This window comes from Hydractinia symbiolongicarpus, chromosome 14, assembly GCF_029227915.1.
Source record: "Hydractinia symbiolongicarpus strain clone_291-10 chromosome 14, HSymV2.1, whole genome shotgun sequence".
Taxonomy (NCBI): Eukaryota; Metazoa; Cnidaria; class Hydrozoa; order Anthoathecata; family Hydractiniidae; genus Hydractinia; species Hydractinia symbiolongicarpus.
This window is the reverse complement of record NC_079888.1, coordinates 6,547,975-6,561,873: the sequence shown is the minus strand read 5'-3', so window position 1 is coordinate 6,561,873 and position 13,899 is coordinate 6,547,975. Positions and strand designations below refer to the sequence as shown.

The window sequence follows — 13,899 nt, the reverse complement described above, 5'->3', positions numbered from 1 at the left end:
GTACGCTGTGTTTTTAAAATCTCTCTTTCAAAATATTTTTCTCCATTTAAAGGCGTTAAGTTGAATACAGAATATGAAGTATATTGGTAAGCGTAGAAGTATATTCATTGTGAGAGACATGACTGTAAATAATTCAGTCAGGTACGATATAGTTTTTAGAAAATAACCGCAAAAGAAAAGAAAAAGAAGTTGCCTTTAAAAATATTCTTAAAAGAAACAATATAGATCCAGATGAAAGACACGGCGTCACAGTCATTGGCTGAACCTATACATAAATTAACGCAGCAAAATGAACTTTTGCGCTTCGTTCAGGTGCAAACCGTCACTTCATTCGCATAAGTAATTTATTAAATTTTATACTGCAATATAGGGTATAATACACTAAGCATAACGTCAATAGTATATGTTAGCTATGTAATACAGCTAACTAATATTCCACATCTAGATGGAACGTTCAGTATTGGTGCACTGTGTCAAAGTAACAAGGAAATCATTATACTGGTATGTCTTTGGTTGACAGAAAAACACCCTATGGCTAGAAAAGTCATGCAGCAAAATTTCAAATTTATTATTGACAAAACAAATGCTTAACCATTAGTCGAACAATTGAACTATATAAATTTGTTATTTCTACATATTAGTTAGGTCTTAAAGTTTAAGCTTTGCTCTAACTAGAGGAAGCAGTTTCTCAAACCATTGTTATTTTACCGTAGCGAGCTATATAGTCAGCCAGAAATTTTATTCGATTCCAATAAATGACAAGCTTGGCAACAGTAAAACAGCTATACAATGTGCTAGCTCGCTTCCAGCTGTAATGTATTAGAACATGATGGGAAATTGTAGCTCTGCAAAGTAACGTGAAAAATAATGTCGTAGCTATCTAAGCTAGCTATCTAAGCTATCTAAGCTAGCTTAGATAGCTATATACTAGCTAGCTTAGATAGCTCTCCTTAGTATTTAAATAAACCTACTGCAATATGATGCAGACTTAAACATATGGAAAATGTTCGTACGTTACAAGCAATGTCGAAATAGGATAAGGAGGTTTTATGGCTACTAACATTATTCAATGTAGCTTTACGTAGTCAGTTAAGTATAGCAGACCCGTTACAGTCAAACAAAAAATCGTAGCTAGCTACCCGGCAACAAATTGACTTGCAATGTGTCCACTCTAATGTAATATAATGTAAAGCATTCATTTTCGTGAATTCGTTCTTCAAAAAATGTTACGATTGCGTTGTAGATTTTTTGTGCTATATTATGTATTTTATTTTGAGACGGTAAAAGCACTGTTTGATTACACGTACAAATTTCTAGTTAAACGGTGTCATATTATTATACCGTACAGTCAAATTGCATGAAAAAGTTTCAATCAATTAACTACGTCACTTATCTACTTCATCAGCAATCCACGAGCAAAATTTTCCATAATAATATCGAAAACATAGCTAACACGTTTAGTTGCATGGTTTTCGGTTAACTAACCGAAAAATACAGCTAATAAGCTAGCTATGGTTTTCCGCTAGTATTACTAAAAATTGTTCAACTTTCAATGCCTAATTGCAGGAAATTAACGAGGCACAAAATTAACGCAAATTTTCAAACTTCGCGTAAATTTTGTGCCTCGCTTTCCAACCCACTTTCGCAGGTACATGTAGATAGATTATACAACGTTTAAATCACACACCCATTCTTACATGCATCCAGTACCGAACAACTTACGGCCATCGCACTATGCCTTTCGTCGCATGTAATTTAAATTCTTTAGCTTTTCTTGATCCCAACTGAATCTGATAGCGCAGAGAAGAAATTAAGTTTGCCTTATCTCACTTATGAGTTTTGACTAGGGTAAAAGACTAAATGCAGAAAAAGATAATACATCAGTGGAACTAAATAAATGCTTAAGTTATTTGTGCCACCAGAATTTTGAAAAAGCTATATAGTATAACAGACGGATCCAACATTTTTAACATGTCAGTTAAATTTTTGCGAAGCAAAAAAAGCGCAGCAATTTGCTGTGCCAGAACAAGTGGGGGTCATGGGGGGCGCTGTAAACCCTCCATTGCGGGTCCGAAAACTTTTGCTATTTTAAGCCTCTACGCATTATAAACGGCCTAAATAATGTCCAAGTTATTAGCTTTGGTAGAGACGTTTTTTGCTCTAAAGTTTTGAATGGACAATAAAATAACAAACCATCTTTTAAAGGGTTTCAAAAAAGTGTATGAAAATTAAAAACAACAGTTTAAATTCAAATATTTTAAGACTGTTTCGCCCAATACCAGGGCTCGTCAGCATGTCAAGGAAATGCCTAATAACGTAATGTTAGCTATTCCAGGCATGGACAGTCTGCTATATGCTAAAGTAGGCTTAACTAGGGGAAGCTGAATTGTTTTAACCAGAATTACAAAAATGGTTGGCTTTAAAATTATCATTACATCCTTCATCAACACCTTGCAGACAAAACAGAATATGAGCATGAGAGTAGAAGTATTTTTAGCATTTAATGATGTAAATACACGTTCTACTTTGCACTTTGCACTTTGCACCACAGTTAAGAAAATAGGAAATTTGGTTTTTGGTTTTCGAAGTATCTGTACAGTCTGGAGGCACAGCATAATTTTTCTTACCACTGGGACATTAAAGTATTTAGCAAAAGGTGGCAAAAATTTTCTATGTTCAGAGTACTAACCATGCTACCGCAACTAGTCTACCAAAACAAACTAAGCCAAGCCTGATAGTACAAGTAAAAACAGCTTCATTCCCCACAAATTCTAATGTGTTACACCAGTTTAATTGTACAAAGCGTCATCAAAGATGGAATACATAAATGACTTCCCTTGATGTTGTTCTTAGCAAGAAAGTAAAACAGAATTCTTACTATATATATACCTCAGGGTAAAGGAAAAACCCTAATGATGGAATATTGCAGCACGTCAACCAGTGTATTGTCACCAACATGTAGCTAGGACATGTAGCTGTACAAAAAAATCTCCAGTGACTTTAAGAGCTAAAAATAATTATCCCAGGAAATAAGTAAATTGTCGAAACTAACTTCTGTATTATACAACATGTTGGATGTAGCACTACAGAATAAAACATATATGCACCCTTTTGGTTAGTCACTGCCTATTCTGCAAAATGTGTTTGCTCAAATAATATTCAATTGATAGCATAATAAATAAAGGACAAACAAAAATTTTATCACTTAAACCGTAGTCGTAATCATGATTAAGCTTTTGTACCAACATAATGTAAGTTGAACATTCTGGTACTTTACAATTTCTTTGGACTGGTTAAAAAAATTGGGCTTAAACTAGTTTTATTAATTCTTATTTGACTTATTTCAACCAGAGAAGTTGCTTTTAATGGTTTTTGCACTTGTATCTGTGTTAAAACAGATATGCTGTAAAAAATGCCTTATTGGCGTCCCCGAAAATGCCTAAATTAAAAAAATTAAGAACTACAATGATAGGTCAATGTATATTGGGCTCTCTTTCATCGATCTGGTCTAAAACTATACCATATCAAGTTTTAAGCCATTGTTTTAGTTTTTGCACAAGTTATTGGACTTTTACCATTAGCGAAAAGTATGCTTTATACTACCCACATAAAATTGCCACTTTGACTAATTGGTTAGGAATTATTAATTTTTTTTAAAAACTTCACAGGCTTGTACTAATATCAACATTCCTCAGATGATATATCCTAGTAGTAAGCTATTAACATCTGCAGGAAGTTATTATCAGTCTACGTGTGTGTAATATCCCTAATTAAGCATGGAATTCTTGGGAAAATCAAAACGCGTGTGTACTGTAAGACGCCATTTTTTCTAAACTAACAAGGTCGCATGCGTACGCACTATTCTACCGAACAACGGCAGAGCCTGTCGGATGTCTATGTGAGCATGTCGGATGTCTATGTCTCTTCGGAATACCACAGTGTGCTCTGGGCCTATTTCGTGAAAATTAAAAATTAAGTATAAAAAGGATTTTTCATATGAAAGTTCGGTGGTGCTTTTATTAGCTATATATTACAAGTGTTTAAAATAACAAGAATAATAAAGCATTATCTTCTTAACATAACGCAATTGCAGAACTCTCGAAGTTTTTGGTCAACAACAACAACTTTAAAAATAACCCACTCTGCATTGAAATTTCTAACTACCTAGCTACATATGTTCCAATATCTATAGCTACGCAACTGTAATTATATTTTTGACATAAAGACTTGATTTAATGTAATATCATATTATTGCATAAATTATTGCATCTCATTGCAGCACACATGTCGTGAGTCACCATGCCTGGTTACTTATTAGTCTTCCATGCTTTCGTTTGGTCCGAAAAGCTCTTGATTGCTTTCGTTTGGTCCAAAAAACCCTCCTAATTGCTTTCGTTTGGTCCGAAATTCAAATTACACGGCATCGGTTACAAAAAAATTCAATGATTATTGAAAAACACATGCTATGTCACATTTCGAATGCCGTAAATATGGGTCGAAGTCGTCAGTGTTTTGTAAACCAATCAGAATACGTTATTTCGGTCGGAAAGCCAATCACATTACATGAAAATTCTTCGGATGTCAGTCGCTTTTTGCCTTATCCATCAACTCAGTCACACTAGAAAAAGTCGGTAAAATAAAGGTCAAAGGTCGAAGGGACTGCAGGATCACAGTACCCTATTATTTTTTTACAATTCTTAGTAAAAATTATCCGTCGCGTGACGGCGCTGACGTACACTGGATCCGCCCCTGTATAGGAATATAAAATAGTTTTGCCTAGTTATTTCGTCTTTAGGGTTTCCTGCAAACCTTTTCAGTCAGTTTCAAGGCTTTACATGCAAAGCAAGAACAAGAACATTCAAGAAAGCTCAGAAGCTTCAACAGTGAGCCGGTTCCTACAACTTACCCAATGTGCTAGTAATAGAAGTCACGGAAAGAAAAAAAATGTTGCCTAGTGGTAGGCAGAACTAGAATCTCAAAACTCAACAACAACAAGCAAAAAACAGAAATTTTGTAGACATGAGTCGAAAAATATGAAAGAATCACGCGATGGGAGCAGACAAAACTCATTGAGTCGAAACTAATTAACTAATTACAAGCTTAACTTTCTGAAAACTTTCTGCATATTCATAACATAACATTTTACCTTTGAACTTTCGCTAGATCTTTTGGATATTTTACAATATTTCTTTTTTATGCAACGAAAGATCGAATAAATTGCATAACCGAAGCTAAATAGCATTGCAACGGTCATATATTTGCATTTGTTGCGTAACTTCAATATCATTTTTACGTTCTTATTTGATAAATATGTTTTGTTTATAAATCACGGATTTGTCCTCCTCTAACACACTGTAATATTTTATATTTGTGCCTTCATTATCTGCCTCTTCATGTTCACGCCTAAGAGCTACCTTACATTTTAGGTCTGGTTCACATTTGAGACGCAAGGGCAAACGGAAACAACATACGCATGCGCAATGTTAATTTTAGAGATCTGACGTAAACGCAAACGCTAGACGTTCACACTAGACCATGAAAACGCAACAAAAGGTAACGCATAAAGAAGACTTATAAGAATTATAGTTAGCTTATCTCTATTATAATATGTTATATAGTTTCTTGCGTCGAGTTTTTGCTTGCATCGAAAATGTCCACACAGTCTTTTTCTTGCGTTTGCGTCACAAGTGTGAACCGGTCTTTATTTTGAATATCATTTGTTCAGACAATCATCACAAGAAAGAATTAAATTAAACACTCATTCTTTGCATTGCAACATGACTGAATAAACTTTGTGTTCCGTGCAGGGGTCGTTTGGCAAGATTAGCTGATAATTCATAGTTAGTGTATATTTTCATCTCTCCTACTTTGGTTGTTACAGACTGAACGAGGGAACGCCTCTCCCCCCAATCACCCCTCCTCCTCCCCCTCCCCCCCAAAAAAATGGCGGTCGTGGTTAATATAAAGAAGACTGTGGCAGAAAAAAACCTTAAATTTTCTTCTCTTGGGGCCTCAAGCTTTGAGTGTCTGCTACGCCCTTTGACCGACATCAAAACATAGACGCAACCGTTGTCTTAGACACAGACTTAAAAAGAAATTATCTACGAACATAACCTTTAACTATGTTCATTAAAAGGTTGATAAACATCAGACATTTTGCATTGCTATGCAAAAACACCATGAAGTTTGAAACAAATATAACACCATAGCAACACAAAAATAATACCATAGCAACATTTATACACAACACGAGAAGGTAAGTACATATCAATTGATGAAAAAAACAGAAAACTTTTAAATTTGTTAAATTTGCCAAACAAGAAACAATGTGTAATCTTGCTTTTTATGTATAAAACTACTTGAACTTGGTTAAAGATTTGGTGTCACTTACACATTTTATTAAGACTTTCTGTTGATTCACCTTTTCACATTGCGGCTGTTTTTTGATTGTTTGCTGAGGAAAATAGAAGAAATGAATTAAAATGTTTGAAAACATATTAAAGAATGATACTTTCTTTTTTTAATATAATCTTTATTTGTCTCCCGCGACATAAATAAAAGCTTTACATCGTCGCCAATTATATCGATTTAACATTTGACAAAACAGTGGTTGGTATAGCTTGTTGAGAATTCGATGGTGAATCATTTGCGTGCAGTCATGCGGTTTGCATATATGTCGTCACATGTTACTATTTCTTTAATGATGGAATCTTTTCACTTGTTACCATGGCAGCAGATAGTGTTATTTCTCGAAAAGTAAATTGCGCACAGTGTCAGTATCGAGTTCTATATAAACCTTCTTCTTGGTGGTATTCTCCTTCCAAAATATGGTAATTATAAGGCTATATACTGTACAGCCTTATTCATAAAATCCCCTTGTTTGTTGAACAAACTGTATATCACAATTTGTCCGCCTTTTTGTGATTTAAACTTTTATTTAATTGTTTATTTGCAATTACAAATCCCTTACATCTTTAGCTAGCAATTTTATCTTCTAGGTTAGGAATTTTTCTATGGAGGCTCAAAAAGCATCAGAACCAAAGATTTTATCAAGACCACAAAAAATATTTTATGGAGTCGGTCATATTTTTAATGATTTATGTGCAAATTGCTGGTTTAGTTATGTGTTGATTTACATGACCAAGGTGGCTGGTTTGTCAGAATCTAATGCTGGACTAGTTCTTTTGATTGGTCAGTTAGCAGACGCGTTATTCACGTTGATTATTGGTTACAGTTGTGATAAAACAAAACTTACATGGTATGGTAAACGAAAATTTTGGCATGGTGTTGGAACGATCTGCGTGTTGGCCAGTTTCCCGTTTGTGTTTAACTTATGCATATCGTGCAACAACGCATCAGAAATGACGAAATTGATATATTACTCTGGCTTTGTAGTTATTTTTCAATTTGGGTGGGCAGCTGTTCAAATTGCCCATCTTGCTCTTATTCCAGAAATAGCTCTAAAGGCTAGCCAAAGAGTTGAGTTAAACGCTATCAGGTGACTAAAACGTTACTTTCGCATAACTGTTTTGTTACGACAACTTTTGCACCTGCCACTAGGAAACTTAAGAATGTTGTTGATTTTTTTCAGGAACTTCTGTGTTCAGATGCCCTTTTTATATCGTTCTGAACAAAGTTTCAATAAGAAACTTAATATTCCACGAATTACAGATACATATTGGATGTCACAAACTTTAAATTTTGATGATCTTTCATATCACGTCCTCTCCTCTCCTCCTATTTTGGATTGCTAAAATTAGTTCTTGAACTTTTTTTAGGTCCGGCCTACAAATTCACTACCAGTACTTTTTCAGTTCGAATCTAACACTTATCACGGTAATTTTTTAGGTCCGGTCTAACATTTGCCACCGGCATTTTTGTCTTCGCATTGGTGTGGTTACTGCTTGGCACCACAGATGGAGATGAAGTCAACCAGTCTGTTTCTCAACAGTTTATGGTAAGCCAAACTAATCATTTGTATTTATGCTGCAACGCGTACAGAATTATTATATTCTCAAGAAATGGCTAACGCCAAGCTTGGTCTTTTTTCGGCTTCTTTATGCACTGACTATCTCAATGTTACTCTACGTCAACTTCATATTTACCATATCACAATGAGGTCTATAAGAATCAAACCTCTGACCTGTTCCCATTAAAGTAACAACAATACCTGTAGCAAAAAGAGTCGATTGTGCATGTCTTATTTTCAGGAACTGGCTTTTATCGTAACTGGCGTAGGATTTCTGTTTTCATTCATATTTCATGTTGGAACCAACGAAGAAAAAATGAGAGCTGCAAAAGGGAAAGACATAGCAGGTAAGTGGATCAAATTGTAACAAAAATATTGACTTTAGTGCATGTTATAAGCTACTAAAGATTTATTATTTCTGTAAAACGACAAAAAGCGTTATTATGTATTATATTACTAGTAAATAAAAAGTGAAATAGTATAAAATGACTATGCGCTTGAAGAAGATTTGTATTTTATAAATGCTAGTATCGCATCATCAGAAGGATGTGACTATGTGACACTTCTTCATTAGAAACTTACGCAAGTGATGGTCCGTATGAATCACAAATTCATTTTCAGAGAAAATAATTTAATTAGCTAACTTATATAACTAGTTTTCTTGAGAAATTTTAAGAATAATTTAATTTTAGGCAAAACTGGTGATCAAAAAATTAGCTAGTTCTAACATTTAGCGGTAATAAAATTTCGAAAACTTTGCGAAAAATAAAATAATTGACATCTTCTCTTCCATTCATTTATACCGTTCTCCAAGGGCTTCCATGTAATGATGGAACAGGCATGAAAAAAGGAAGTTGAAATTGACATATTTATTATATTTACTGCTAATTAAAACAGAAAGAAAAGTAGCTAGTTAAAATTGTTTTTAAAAAACAAAATCAAATGTTAAATTCAAATTCAGCAAATTTTATTTTCTCAAAGTAAACATAAAACCACTTTGTATGAATTTCAGTTGTTTGTTCCAAACGTTATAACATTTATCACACGCTTCTTTTCATTTTCATATTCACATTATTTTTACTGCGTTTACGAAATGTTTTAGTCTTGGTTAATCATTTATTACAAAACATTTGACCGGCTTAACTTGATAGTTCAGGAATGTACTTTTAAAAGCGTTTTCTGCTTTGTTTAAGTTGTAATTTTTAAACCGTGACGCAGAGAATATACTTCCAATGCTTAGAGGCGCCATAAAAATGAGTTCAAAGTCCATTGTTTCATTATTTTTTATAACCTTTCAAAATCCGCAAAAACCTGGAGAAAGAATTGGGTCCGAGCAAGCAGCTTATATTTGGTATACTTCTTCCTTGTTCTCTTTATTAATACCTGCATTTTTTTCCGAAGAAAAAAGGTTGTGCTACGGGCACATGTAACAGCAAATTCGGTATTCTGACTTTGTTTTTAAAGTTAAATTCCCGTGGCATTATAAAGACGGGTGAATCCATGCATTTTTAAATGGAATAAGGACTAGTCTATATAATAATAGCTGCATTTCATTTGTGTGCCGCAGTACAGAGAAATATATTGTTTAATGCTAACAGGCGGGCAAGGATACACGAGATACTGATGAGAAATACACACGACAGGAAAACATTCATAGACTTTTACCACAGGTCAACGACTAGTCTAGTATAACATTCTTTAAACATTTTGTTTTATAGAATCGATACACCACGACTTGGTATTTTGGAGCTCACTTTCATTAACTGCGCCAATAGTATACTCCACTGGGATAGAAAGTGCAGACGGGATTAGGGGTATCTGTTTCTCATTTTTTATACATATCAATAAGGTGATGTTAACGAGTTAAGAAATTATCATACAAGTATGTATGTAATCAATGAGAATCCATTATTAAGTTTAATTCTTAGATAAAATACGTTTAAGAACAATATAGAACAATGAAGTTACCACTTTGCTGAAACATGTGTTTTAGGTAGTATCTCGTACGAAGAGTTAACTGAACCTGGAGAGACATCGTATCGATCGATTGAAACGGTTGATTCAACTCCACATCATCAAGATAAAGGGAAAAATTGGAAGAAATGGTTAAAAGATGGTCGCTTGTACAAGGTTGATCTAACTTTATACGTGTCTTTCAATTGTGAGAAATTTAATCAGAAATAAGAATTTCTAGTTTTAACCTTTTTTGAACAGTGGACCAAAAAAAAGCAAAGTAAGATTTTGTAAAAGCTACCCTGAAACAGCAAGTGCATAGAAAGACAAAATAGAACTACGATTCAAATAAAAAAACGATTTTCTCATTAAAACCAGGGACCTAATAAGGAAGAATTGTACACAGAATAAGAGGATCTGAAATAATTGTGATTATTTTGTTTCTCAGACAGGAATACTATACATGTTCACTCGATTATCAGTAAATGTGTTTCAATCTTATTTTGCGCTGTACTTGACAGATGCTCTTCATTTTAATAAGGTAAGTGCGATTCCTTTTCGCTTCATTTTTATCAACATTACCACTAAGATGTATATTACTGCCATAATAATTAGTAATGTTCCATAAGTTATATTAAAAAAACTCAAGTTTTTTCTTTCGAGCAAGTATAGTTAGACTTTAGCATTAATAATCTTCTTCCAGTGAGAAGAAGACACCATCGAGGGAAGAACGTGGTATTTAGGCATTCCTGACAGTTGAATAACTACGATAACTGAGTGTTAATATAAGTCATGTGAAGCAGGAAATATTAAAGAAATGTCTATAAGTTTTGGTGAATATCATAAAACCAAACGAACAATTTAGATATCAAAAGAAATCTTTCTCTGACGCAATTGCCATTTGTTTTGACGGTAAACAAGTTAGACACAATTAAAAATCGAAACCATCATATTTTAGGAAGCCATTGCATACTTTCCACTCATTGTCCGATCAGCTGGCTCAGTTACAAGTTTCTTTTTAAAATTTATAACAAAGAAGATTGGTAGTCAGGTAAAGTTTGAAATTGTGTATTTGTTCATTCCATAAGAAAGTGAAAAATTGACTACGTGAGGTATGTCTCAATCATGAAACTCTTATTTATGGAATCTATTGTCTTCTGTTTTAAAAAAAAACTGCGGCACTACAAAGTGAGGGTTGCTAGAGAAAGAGGGTTGGCGTTGGTTTTGAAAAGGCCAGAGATGTTATAAAACTTAGTTTACAACAAATATTGATTCGACATCAATACAGATTTGCGCAAAAGAGATGATACTTACTTACACATGCGTATTATTATTATTATTATTATTATTCCGAATATTTATACAGGATATAGCCACTCAGTGTAGGAAACACTGTTATCAATGTGGGTCCTTTGATCGGAATGTATACAATAAGTATACACCGTAATACCTACCCAATTTCTCTCACATGGCATGGGTAGAACCATAGCTGTGGTTAAGGCACTTGCTAAACATGCCTGCGCTGTGGACCGAACCACGGACCTTGAGATTGCGAATCGAACTTCATAACCACAAGGCCACGCTTTAAGTGTATTCCATGATTTATCATAACGAGCAATTTTCCTACTGTAACAGATTTGTTGTTACCTTTTCAGCTAACATATGTATTGGGTTCATCAATGATAATCGGTGGATGCGTCTGGCTTTTTACAGTACCTGAAGAGCATCGTGAAAGCGTGTATGGTGCATCATGGTTGGTGGGAAGTGGACTGTCAACAATTTTGGTGACATCACTATCAAAAACTGCAGAATTGATAGGAGATGATAAGGTTTGTACGTACAGATGGTGCTGCCAAATGCTAGATGTTGCAAGATAATTCTAAAAAAAGTTTGGAAAATTATAACAGAATAAAACAAATTTCTATCACATTAAAATTCCTGTGGCTGTTTTAAGAATTCTGTTTTGTTCGTCAATTTTAGAAATCTGTTTTGTAATTACTTTTAGAAATCTGGTGCCTTCGTCTACTCAACCATGAGTTTTACAGACAAATTATCGACCGGAATAGTGATTTTCATAATCCAAGCGTTAAAACCTGAAATCACGGAAGGGTATGTATGAAACATTTGTATGCGGGTAATATAACTAATGTTAAAAAATTATAAAGTACAGAGAGTCACCGATGATGTAAAGACTTTTGATGTACAAACAGCACTAACTTACGAGACACAACTTACTAAAAATTCATTTTTGCAATGGTTTTGAGGAACAAATAAACGTACTAACCTCCCTTACATGATTACACTGCTTATGTAAGCATACTGTATGGAAAGCCATCGAGAAAAAGTAGTTTCAAAGCGACAGCCTTTAAGTTGAAGCAATACCACTGTATTACCAATGGAAACAAAATTGACCCTAATCGGAAAAAAACATACTTTTGATTAAAAAGTTTAGGGAAGGTAAGTGTGGAAGATATGAAAAATAGCATATTGCAGGCTGAATGGCAGTAAAACGTTAACCCTATGAAGGCTGATGTAAAGTCGTTTGCTGCTTATTAACATCATAATTTGAAGGTGAGCAGTTAAAAGTCCTTGATGAAACCCATTTTTAATTTTAGGAAACCATGTCACGATTGTGAGTTGTTTTCCAAAATTGTGCAAACATGCATTCCCGGAGGATGTGCAGTTATCAGTTTGCTGGCCGTTATTTTTCTATTTCCATCAGAATTTCAGTGTGTTAGAAAAGGTAAGTAGAACATAACAAATTACATAACACTAAATCTGTTGTCCTTTGCGTAACTTGCTTGAAAATAAGATTTTTTAATCGAGTACATAAATAGTGTCATAACTGAGAAATAAAGAGTGTGTTTTGAGGCTTTTTGAACATCAAAACGTATTTTTGGACTGCATTTTACGCTATATTAGCAATCAGTTACCAAAATCTTGGAATTTTAAATACGTTTCGTTCTTTTAATATCAGCCTAATATCTTTTAGTTGAGCGAGGCCAAAGTTCAAGAAGAACTCGTTCTCAACCGAAAGGAGAATCACCAAGTCGTGTATGTGAGGAAGAAAGCACAACAGGAAATGCTGATGACGTCGAAGATGATCAAGATGCAAATAGAAACACTGGTCTTGCCAACAATGCTTTCGAAAAAGATGATTAGGAAAATCTTCTAATTATTTAATTCTGAATTAATTTTATAGTTTAAGGTGTAGCTAGATTTATTTTAAAGAAAATAATTAACCCGTTTTAAATTCAAATATTGTAAATCTCAAAGAACTAGGCTTCATAAACTTAGTCGAACAAAACAGTCGTTGAACAACTGCGATACTTCACTGCAGTAAGACCTATAGGTGTATTTTTGTGATAAAAAACAGTGTCAAAAACGATTTGTTGAAAAGGCGTCTCTGTAAATTTGTGCCTGTGTATGTTTACCTTTTAGCCAAATAGCAAATTGAAAATATAATCCAAGCTTCAGATTGTAAACCAAGACAAAAAGAAATATTAGAAGATAATGAAATTATTGACTGTTAGTCTGGTAGAGCGTTTGCGTCAAATGCGGTCTTTGGTTCAATCCCTGGCCGAGTCATGCCGGAGACAATAAAAGTGTAAATGGATACTTTGTGCCTAGAAATCGGCACGAGAATAGGACTGATATCTTGGGCAATTTTCTAGTTAAGCGATTTATGTGCGTGCGCGATTTCTGTAGCTTTAGGGGGAGTTTTAAGTGTACAAAATATGGTAGCAATTAGCTATAAAGTTGGAGTGATGACTACCCCTTTCGTGGGATCCTCGTTGATAGCAGTATTAATAGGAACTAAAGAGATTAGCCTTGGTTCCAATAGTAATAACTAGTGTCAGGCTAGGTTCTCGAGCTTGATATAAACGTTAGATTGGAAAGTTTCGGAACTGTTTTTTTAAAACATACATAAATAAAATATATATAATAAAAAAGCATAAAAATAAACATTTTAAAAA

The 13,899-nt window shown here is 34.1% G+C and overlaps 1 protein-coding gene across 1 annotated transcript; it reads left to right on the top strand.

Annotated features, from left to right (window-relative positions):
• Window positions 1-7,000: 7,000 nt before the first annotated feature.
• Window positions 7,001-13,229, top strand: LOC130626096 (major facilitator superfamily domain-containing protein 12-like). Its single transcript, XM_057441202.1, has 11 exons — window positions 7,001-7,498; window positions 7,849-7,957; window positions 8,211-8,316; window positions 9,688-9,783; window positions 9,963-10,099; window positions 10,371-10,463; window positions 10,881-10,973; window positions 11,578-11,751; window positions 11,928-12,031; window positions 12,538-12,665; window positions 12,915-13,229. Exons 1-11 carry the CDS (start codon window positions 7,014-7,016, stop codon window positions 13,082-13,084), a joined length of 1,695 nt encoding a protein of 564 aa, XP_057297185.1. The 5' UTR covers window positions 7,001-7,013; the 3' UTR covers window positions 13,085-13,229.
• The last annotated feature ends 670 nt before the right edge of the window (window positions 13,230-13,899 follow it).

What these genes read in the sequence shown, in the direction of transcription:
- LOC130626096 (XM_057441202.1), top strand. Translation starts at nt 7,014, where the DNA reads ATGGAGGCTCAAAAAGCATCAGAACCAAAGATTTTATCAAGACCACAA. An exon ending in AAAAGGGAAAGACATAGCAG is followed by an intron (nt 8,317 to 9,687) that starts GTAAGTGGATCA and finishes TTTGTTTTATAG; the next exon opens with AATCGATACACCACGACTTG. An exon ending in ATTTCAGTGTGTTAGAAAAG is followed by an intron (nt 12,666 to 12,914) that starts GTAAGTAGAACA and finishes AATATCTTTTAG; the next exon opens with TTGAGCGAGGCCAAAGTTCA.